We start from the raw sequence: 9,717 nt of genomic DNA on the forward strand, positions 1-9,717 counted from the left end.
GGAGAGGGAGGGACCTTTCAGCAGCTCGTGTCTTGTGGACACAGCAGTAAGATGACAGCTGGCTTGTGTGACAAAAAACATGTCCCCAGAGGTGTGCCAGGGGACTGGGGGGGGAGCTTGAGTGACAGCCAGCCAGGCTCTACCAGCCCTGCAAGAGGGTCTCAGAGGAAGGGACACCCTGGAGAGCCTGACTGCTAGGGAGGGGAAAGGGCTCTCTGCATAGTTTATGTTCTCACAAAAATTCGTAGTTGTCGTGGTGTCCTTGGCATCCACAGCATTGTCTGACCTGGTGATAAAGGTTTTATACCAAATTTACCCATCTCTGTTTAGCCCTAGCTCCGGGAGTCCTTGCTGCTGGGAAGTTTCAGCAGAGATTCATTCTTAATGTTTTCAGTTTGCAAAAGCAAATTAAAAAGGATTTACAGTCTGTTGACCCACTCTAAAGTGTTTCTGGGTGCTTATCTTATATCTGTGGCAGTGAAAACACTCATTTAAGACCAGCTGCACACTGGGTGATTGTGGCTTCCCTGTGTAGAAGGAAGGATTGTCACGACACAGGTTACAAATTCAAGGCAGAGTTGGCTGGATGCTCTTGACAGTGTTTGCCTGTTTTATAATCATGGCATGTCTTTAATTTTTCAGTTCTTTGCTCTCACAGCCCTCCATCCCTTTCTCCTCTCCGATGCCATGCAGCACAACCAGCTCTTCACAGCTGGTTACTCCCGTTCACTGGGAAATCTCAGCAAGTTAAATATTTGATGTGTGTTCTCTGTGTTTTCATTCCAGCCCCGTGCTCTCCCCTCTTCCCAGCAGCCACTGGGCAGTGTGGCACTAACCCCACAAACCTCTAGGAAGGCCCTCTGCACTGGGCAGAGCTGGTGACCTGTAGGCAAACAGAAGAGCCTGGGGGTGTCTGGGGGAAAATCCAACGTTTTCAGTTAGACATTGGTGGCGTGGTGGCGTCAGCTGTACTAATGACAGTCACAAATCAAAGTCCATCTCCAGGCTGGCTGGGTGAGGCACTGTGGTGGCACTGTGAGTGTATCCTGGTGGCTTGTGAGCAAGAGTCCCTTCCCCCTGCCCCCAGCAATGAGATGAGGTGGCACAGAATAACCTCAGTGTCCTGGCCATGCCCCTCCTGGCTACTGCAAAAATTAACACTCTTTTGGCCAGAGCCAGGGCATTCCCCACTCCTTATTCTATACCATCTGTGTCATACCCAGATCCTACACCTTCCCACTATATGTATATACATAAGAGCATATATATATTTTTTATATATATATTTTTATATATATTTATATATATATGTATACACACACATAAGGTATCATTTCCATGGTCCATGACCATCCCCCCAGGGTGTCTGTTGAGTTCATTTAGTCCATGGCTGTGGGTTCTCTCCATCCTGGATGTCTCCCAGAGCAGGAGGGCTGGTGTGCTGTCAGCTGGTTCCAGCTGCATCAGGAGCTCAGGACTGGTGTATCTGGAGCAGTCCATCCTCACTGTCCGTGGCAGTTCTGGCACACAGTGGCAGTGTCATTCAGCAACCAGTATCATACAACTGAACATAGACTGTTCTCACCCTGAAATCACATCTCCTTGAGGGGCACCTCATGTTTCCCCATCCCTCTGCATCAACCACCAAGTGCACCCAGTCCTTGAGCAAAACCAATCCCACAGGTGGGTTTGCCTTTGCTCGAGGCAGGACTGATCCAAACTATCTTCCCTCACACATTCCTCACATGCATCATGGGGACTTCATCCCCTTCTACAGTATGGGGAGGTTTGGGTTGGAAAGGCAGTGAACCAGTGCTGGGATTTCCCAGTCGAGCAGAGCATTTCTGTAGGGGTGTGACAGAGTCCCCTCAGTTGATCTTATTTATATAATGCATTGAATGAAGGATTGGCCTTGGCTCATCATCACTGCACACCTCCAGTTTTGCCTCTTGACCTTATATATCACTTTGCCAGTGGATTGGTTGTCTTCTTTTGAACTATAAATAAATGAAACCCAATTTAATTTAAAAAATGGAGGGAAAAAGCTGAGGTGGCATTATGCAGCACACATCTGTAAGCTGGGGGAACTGATTACGTTTTTAATGAAGTTTAAGTAACGTGCACTGGTTTTTGTTGTGGGTGGACTAACAGAGTGAGGTGGTGGATTCCGAGCTCCCACAAGCAGAAAACAGTCATGTAAGAAATGAGGTGGCAAAAGCATCTTTGGTCAGTCTGACTCATGCAAACTGGAAATGACTTTAAGTGTCAAAGTGGAAATGACTTTGGGCGTCTCTGAGAAGAAAAGCGTCTTCAAACTGTATCAATGTCTCACTTGAGCACATTGATTTATTTTTATTATTTTAAAAAAATTTTTCCTTTGGAAAGAGATTTTTGAGCATCACCTGGAATGTCTTTTGCCCTAGATTTGTGAATAAATTATGTTCTTCTGAGAGACACTGTGGGTGCAGACTGGGGGTGTTGCTGCCCAGCCTTCGAGGGAGGTCTCAGGAAAACCTGCTGATGTCTGGTTTAAAGTGGGATGGGTCCCTTCATCCCTCTGTTATGGGGTGAGTCCTGGTTGTGCCTTTGTGGTGTTTGTGTAGGTGCAATGGAGCTGTTGGGAGTTGGATCGTTAGAGAGGACACTTCATTTGGACCGATCACCTAAAATGCAGTATTGGCTCTGGCATCACCCTGAGAGCTGGGATGGTTCTCACCCCAGCACTGAGTGAGGATCCCCTTGGAAAGCTAAAACAGGAGAAAGGCACATGCTGCTCTCAGGTTTTGCTCAAATCTGCCTTTTTAACGGGAGGTGACTCTTCTGGTCTCCCACCCAGGCGTTAGGGCACCTGGGGAGTCTGCAACAGCAAAACCTGTCTCCTTTTCTCTGAAACAAAGACCCACACAGAGCCCAGAGGCCGCTGTGTTTCAGCAGTAAATATTTACAGAGCCTTGTTCACTTGAGCTATTTAAAGCAATTTTCCTGAGACATCAATCTGTTTAAAGGGAGAGCATGAAATGCACATCTCCCTTGTCTTTCTGCCTTTTCCAGTGGGACTTCCAGATCCAGGTACCTGCTTTCCTGCTGCCTCCTCCCAAGCAGTTCAGGGGCTTGGCAGAGTGGAGTACCCCTGTCTCCAAGCCATGAATTCCCAAGGGGAAAGGGAATGACAGAAAACTGTCATTTCTCTTGGAGGGGTTTTACTTTTCCTGCTCACATCAGGTGTCGTCTTTTGGGTGAAAGCTTGAACTAAGCTCAGGTTGGGTGTGGGGTTTCCAGGTGATATCAATGCAGAGTGTGTTGTGCACTGCATGAGTAATTTGGAAGAGGTCAGAGTTTCCCATAACACATCCTGTGTATTCCCATGGGAAAATGACTTTGCTTTCTTAGGTTTTCCTTAGACCAGTTGGCAATAGAAGGAAAGGTTTGGAATTCCCTGGAGCCTTGCCCGGGAGCGTGAAACCCGGCTCTGCGGAGGAGAATTGGGTGTCTGACATCAGACTTGGTGACAGCAGATCCCTTTGCACAGTGCCCTGTGCCAGGTCTGCTCCAGGAACAGGGCTGGGATGGCGTCAGCAGGAGTCTAAAGCAGGGCTGGAAAATTAGCAGAGGAGTCGGCCCAAGTGCTAAATCTGAGAGAACAGCCCAGACTTGTTCCCCAAGCCTCATTCACTGTGTTGCATCATGCTCGATATTGGTCCAGGAGGAGATCAGTTGATATAAAATAAGCTTTAAACAAGAGTGGTTTCTTTGCCCCGGCGCCGCTCCCCGAGGGCCGGGCAGGGCTGGTTCATCACCACGTGGGGTTTGTGGGGTTTGAGCAGCACGGCCCTGCTGAGGGATCAGGGCTGCAATGTCTGTGCCTGGCTGGGAGCAGAGGAAATGCTCAGCTGGGGGAAACCTGTCAACATCACAGTGTCAGAAAGATATAAGCTCTTAGGGAGCATCCAAAGGAGGGCAATGGAGATGGGGAAGGGCCTTGATTTGAAGCCGTGTGGGGACACTGAGGGCACTTGGTGTGTTCAGCTGGAGCAGAGGAGACTGAGGGGAGACCTCACTGCAGTTCCAACTGCCTGGGCAGGGGCAGAGGAGGGGCAGGGACTGAGCTCTGCTCTGGGGGGACCAGGGACAGGACCCAGGGAATGGCTGGAGCTGTGTCAGGGCAGGCTCAGATTGGATCTCAGGAAAAGGTTCTTCCCCCAGAGGGTGGTTGGGCACTGACCAGGCTCCCCAGGGCAGTGGGCACAGCCCCAAGGCTGCCAGAGCTCCAGGAGGGTTTGGATGATCCTCTGGGACACAGGGTGTGACTGTTGGGGATGGTCCTGTGCAGGGCCAGGGTTGGACTTGATGACCCTTGTGGGTCCCTTCCAACTCAGCACATTCTCTGATTCTGTAAACGACAAAAAAGGAAACTTTAAAAACTGCCCTTGTTGTGTCTGAGCTGCCTGAAGTGCAGAGGCAGAGCAGCAGCCCTGGCATGGCCATGCCCATGCACTGTCCCTGCCCTCAGCCTCTGCACAGAGGTGGCATCTAGTGGCTGCTGTGGCCCTCTGTCCCCATGTCCCTGGCATGAGGGAGGAGCCAAGGCTGAGCTTGAGCTGTAGGCTGGGCCTAGGAAAGCAAGCTGGGCTGCTGTCTTAGTTTAACAAGATTACAACTTAGAAATAAAGAGACTTCAGGTGGAAGTGTGGAAAGGGAAAAAGAAACAGCTTTTTATTAACAAAATCTGAATAAACAACAAATGGTGCAATTAAAAACTTTCAGAAGAAAACCAAGCAAAGTCCCAAATCCCCAGGTGGGGGAGGAGAAACCCGTGGCAGCCCAGGGAGGGGATGGGAGGAATGGGGGGGGGCGATGTTGGGAAAAAATTCCAACATCTGCTTTATGTAGATTTTGTGGCACCAGTGAGCCAGGGTCATCCTGCACAGCTGTGGGAGAGCTGTGCTGGTGAGCTGTGTCCTGCCTGGGATGCTAACCAGCTGGGAAAAATAACACACCAAAAGGGAGGCCCTTTGAGCTGTCCTGATACTCTGAGTGTTTCTGGAAGAAGGAGGCTGAAATCTTCTCCAAAACATCAGTTGTACAGATTTTGGTCCTTATCTATGAGCTCGTGGACAGAGTTTGCTCCAAAACCTTTTGTAAATGCAGTCCCTAGTGCCAGTTTGGGTGTGTGCAAGTTAGAAAGTGCAGCACTTCCCTGCACCCCATTTACCACATACTGCTCTGCCTTAACTCAGAACAGTGTCCCAGCAGTACCACGGGGGTGATCCTCAGAAAGGCCTCCCCCCTCCACCTCCAGTGCTCCGATGCCAAGGAGAGAAGTTCTGCCCAAACACACAGACTGCCCTGAGCCAGGCAACAAAACCTGGAATCGGGAAGGGATAGGTTTGGTACTTTTTTTTTCACTGAGCTTTTGCACTTGGCATGAAGTGTGGGGGGCAGCAGGTACCTGGAGACCCTGCCAGAACCACTCCATCGTGGGGAGCTCTGGGAATTCCCACAGGAGCTCTGGGCTGCCAGTCCTGCCTTGACCCCTGGGAAGGGAGATCTGCAGGGACAAGGACAACCTCGTGTTTCCTCCCCCCATCTCACACACCTCTGTGTGTGACATCACTGTGGAGGACATGAAGGGCTTTTGCTTTGCCTGTTTGTTTTTCCCTGAGCATCTTGAGGAAAGAAACTTCCCCCAGGAAGTTTTCCAGTGCTTTTTCTGCTGCTTTTCTGCTTTGGTCATGGCTGTATTATTGATTTTATATATATATATATATATATGTATGTATGTATGAAACAACCAAAGACTGGTGTTACTCTGGTTTAAGGTATGTGGTGTGGTTTCAGATGAACACAGAGTATTTAAAGCATTTCTCTGGTGACTGAGTCATGAATATTTGGGACAGGGAACCCATGTTCCCCATGTTGGGGATGTAGGATGGGCAGTTTGTGGGTGTGGAGCCTAATGAAGACATTTGTGTGTTTGACATTTACATTAATGAGCTTTCTTCTCTTCCCAGTCAAGCTGAGCCTCTCTTAAGGGCTCATAATCAAGTGATTTGTTTCACCTCAGCAGTGGCATTTCTGGAAATGTGGTTTCTGTGCCCTGAAAACTGCCTCTGTTCCCCCTTCCTTGTGCTTTCCTGCAGCTGCTCCATCCGTGTGCCTGCACTGCTGAGCGAGGGCTCCCTGCCTGCAAGGAGCTCCTGTGCCTCAGGAGGAGGTTCTGCATGGGGCAGAGGCTCTGAAACAGCACACTGGGCTTAATTAGCCCCTTCCCAACAGCCCATCAGAGCCTGGGTCAGGAACTGGCAGGCAAAGATGTCTGGATACTCCCTCCCTGCTGGGGAAAGATGTCTGAATACTCCCTCCTTGCTCCCACTGCTCCTCGCCATCCCTGGGGATGAGGGAGATTTATACCCGCCTGAAAATAAATACAGATCAGTCACTTGTCTCTGGAGGAAGATAAAATGTAAACTGTCTGTTTTCTGTGATAAAGCTCTGGAAATAGTTGGGATTTAAGATAATTATCTTTATTGCTTTTTATAGCGCCCTGTGAAGGCTGAAATCTAATTTGTTTTTCACTAACAGGGAACTCCTGCAGATGACTCAGAAAAATCCATTTGCTTTATTGACAAACTTGTCTGTTTGGTTGTCGGGGCAGTGTTCTCCTTGCAGGGAAAGGGAAATGCAGGTCGGAACAACGGTGAGGTTTTAATACAGATCCAAAGTCTGATATCTGTTGGCAAGAGGAAAAAATAAAGTCGATCTAATCAGAGTGAAGCGACTCTGCTTTATTAAAGAGGGCTGTAAATTAGTTGATGCTTCAGTGGGTGTGCAGTGGTGGTGCTTGGTGCTTTTGTTTAAGCAACTTCACTTGAAGCTTATTAACTAGAGCCTGCAGAGAAGCTGCTTTTCCTGGGCACCTGGGTTTCGGGAAGGAGGTGGGAGGTGCAGCTGTGGCTCTGCCCCTGTGCCTGGGGCTGTGGGGAAGGATGAGTTTTGCATCATTTGAACCTGTTGCTTGCAAGTGGAGTTGCCCGTTTCAAAGTTCTCGGTCTGAGTGTGAGGCAGGCTCCCAGTGTCAGAAACTCCTTGAGTGTCTGAAGATGTTGGACACCCCTCGTGTGAATGAGTTGTGTGCCAGCACAGCTGGGTGTTGTGGTTTGGAGGGGTTTGGTGCTGTGTGTGAAAACCAGATGATGTCTGTGCTGCCTTCTCAGCCCTTCATAAGGGGGAGTGTGTCCTGCCTTGCCTGACCCTCTGGGATCCACACCCCGGGGCTGCTCAGAAGAAGAAACAGCATTCCCTGGGCAGGTTTTCTGTATCAGCCACCTCTCAAAATGTCCTGTGACTGCAGGCAGGGATGTTTGAGACATGCTGGGGCTGCAGGCTCATGTAGTGGAAATGCTTATAAAATGGGTTTGTATCTCACCCCCCAAAAGTCTAAATTATCACTGTCACATGGGATAATGCTGCAAACCACTGAATCTCACATAGTCACAGGATGGTTTGGGTTGGAAGGGACCTCAAAGCCCATCTCATTCCACCACCTGCCATGGGCAGAGACACCTTCCAGCAGAGCAGGTTACTCCAAGCCCAATCCAACCTCTCCTGACAGGTTTTATCCAACAATGTAAGAAGCAATTGGGTTAACTGCATTTTCAGGGAGGAGGGACAGAGCTCTACCAGAGCAGTCTTTGCCTTGAAGCAGAAGCCTATTTCTATCAAGTCTCTGTTGTCCTCCACAAAGAGGCAGCAGAGCAGGGGGGAGAGAACCTCCCTTTCAGTAAACATGAGGTGACAGATCCGGGTGGGCAGAGCAGGGTTCCTGTGTGTCTCTGAAGACCTTCCCAGTGTTTGCTCAGCTTTTCCTTGCTTTTCTTTCAGGAATTGACTACAAGACCACTACTATCCTGTTGGACGGCAGAAGGGTCAAGCTGGAACTCTGGTGAGTGTTTGTGAGTGTGATACAGGCTGGGAGAGCAGGGGCAGGGGGCTCTGGGAGTGCTGGGGACTGCTGGACCTGAGCACAGAGCATCCCTGTTCTTCCCAGTGAGTTCCTGTGGCAAACCAGATACCTTTCTGTCAGTGGAGCAGCACAAACAGCGTGCTGCTCTGTGCTGGAACAGTCTGATTTCTGTCTTTCTCCATCATACCTGACCACTTCTGCCACTACTCTGAACTTGTGAGACCCCCCTGCAGTTCTGTGTCCGGGTCTGGGGTTCTCAGCACAAGAAAGACATGGACATGAACAGGTCCAGGGGAGGTCACAGAGATGCTCTGAGGGCTGAAGCCCCTCTGCTCTGGGGCCAAGCTGGGAGAGCTGGGGTTGTTCACCTGGAGAAGAGAATCATAGAATCAGCTGGGTTGGAAAAGATCTCTGAGATCATCCAGTCCAACCCTTGATCCAACACCACCGTGGTTCCCAGCCCATGGCACTGATGCCACATCCAGTCTCACCTTCAACACCTCCAGAGACACAGAATCCACCACTTCCCTGGGCAGCCCATTCCAATGGCTGAGCACTCTCTCTGTAAAGAATTTCTTCCTGATATCCAACCTAAACCTCCCCTGGCACAGCTGAAGACTGAACCCTCTTGTCCTACAGCTGGTTCCTGGGAGAAGAGACCGACCCCCACCTGGCTCCCCTCTCCTGTCAGGGAGTTGTAGAGAGTGAGGAGGTCTCCCCTGAGCCTCCTCTTCTCCAGCCTCAACACCCCCAGCTCCCTCAGCCTCTCCTCACAGCACTTGTGCTCCAGTCCCTTCCCCAGCCTCGTTGCTCTCCTCTGGACCTGCTCCAGCCCCTCAATGTCCTTCCTGAGCTGAGGGCCCAGAGCTGGACACAGCACTCCAGGGGTGGCCTCACCAGCACTGAGTACAGGGCAAGAATCACTTCCCTGCTCCTGCTGCCACACTGTTCCTGATCCAGGCCAGGATCCACTGGCCTTCTTGGCCACCTGGGCACACTCTGGCTCATGTTCAGAAGGCTCCAGGAAGACCTGAGAGCCCCTTCCAGGGCCTAAAGGGGCTCCAGGAGAGCTGGAGAGGGACTTGGGACAAGGGCCTGGAGGGACAGGACAAGGGGGAATGGCTTCCCACTGCCAGAGGGCAGGGAGAGATGGGATGTTGGGAAGGAATTGTTGGCTGTGAGGGTGGGGAGGCCTTTGCACAGGTTGCCCAGAGAAGCTGTGGCTGCCCCATTCCTGGAAGTGTCCAAGGCCAGGTTGGATGAGGCTTGGATTCACCTGGGCTAGTGGAAGGTGTCCCTGCCCATGGCAGGAGGGTGGAATGAGATGGTCTTTAAGGAGCTTCCAACCCAAACCATTGTATGCTTCTATGTTCCTGTACAGCTGTTGATCATTCAGGGAACAGTACTATTTTGGAAGCAATACTGGATTTTCCTGAAATCCAAGGATGAGAAATACAGACAGAATAGGAAAGGAGAAGACAAAAATAGGTGAAGCCCTTAGTCCCTCAGGAGCTGGATATTTCTCAATGACTAGAGGAGAAAATGAAATTAAAACAAGAGCAGTTAATAGACCTCAGAGTGTCAGAGTCTGGTGAACCCCTGGAGAACAGGACTGACTGGAGTGACTGGACACTGGGATGGAGATGGGAGAACATTCCATGGGAGGGGTAACTCCTGCCTTATCTGTCAGCACTGCAGGGAGAGCTGGAGTCCTTCTGGCTGAGCTGTGTCTGAGCTGTGTCCTCCTGCTGAGG

At 50.4% G+C, this 9,717-nt stretch overlaps 1 protein-coding gene across 1 annotated transcript in view; it reads left to right on the top strand.

Annotated features, from left to right (window-relative positions):
- The first annotated feature begins 2,515 nt into the window (after positions 1-2,515).
- The window catches only part of RAB40C (RAB40C, member RAS oncogene family), a 24,292-nt gene continuing 17,090 nt past the window's right edge, over positions 2,516-9,717 (top strand). The window contains exons 1-2 of the mRNA XM_027693701.1: positions 2,516-2,567; positions 7,882-7,942. Coding sequence (XP_027549502.1) covers positions 2,540-2,567; positions 7,882-7,942 — 89 coding nt within the window. The 5' untranslated portion in view covers positions 2,516-2,539. The remainder of the gene's footprint in view (positions 2,568-7,881; positions 7,943-9,717) is intronic.

This window comes from Neopelma chrysocephalum, unplaced genomic scaffold (assembly GCF_003984885.1).
Source record: "Neopelma chrysocephalum unplaced genomic scaffold, ASM398488v2 Primary Assembly neopelma1_93, whole genome shotgun sequence".
NCBI lineage: Eukaryota > Metazoa > Chordata > Aves > Passeriformes > Pipridae > Neopelma > Neopelma chrysocephalum.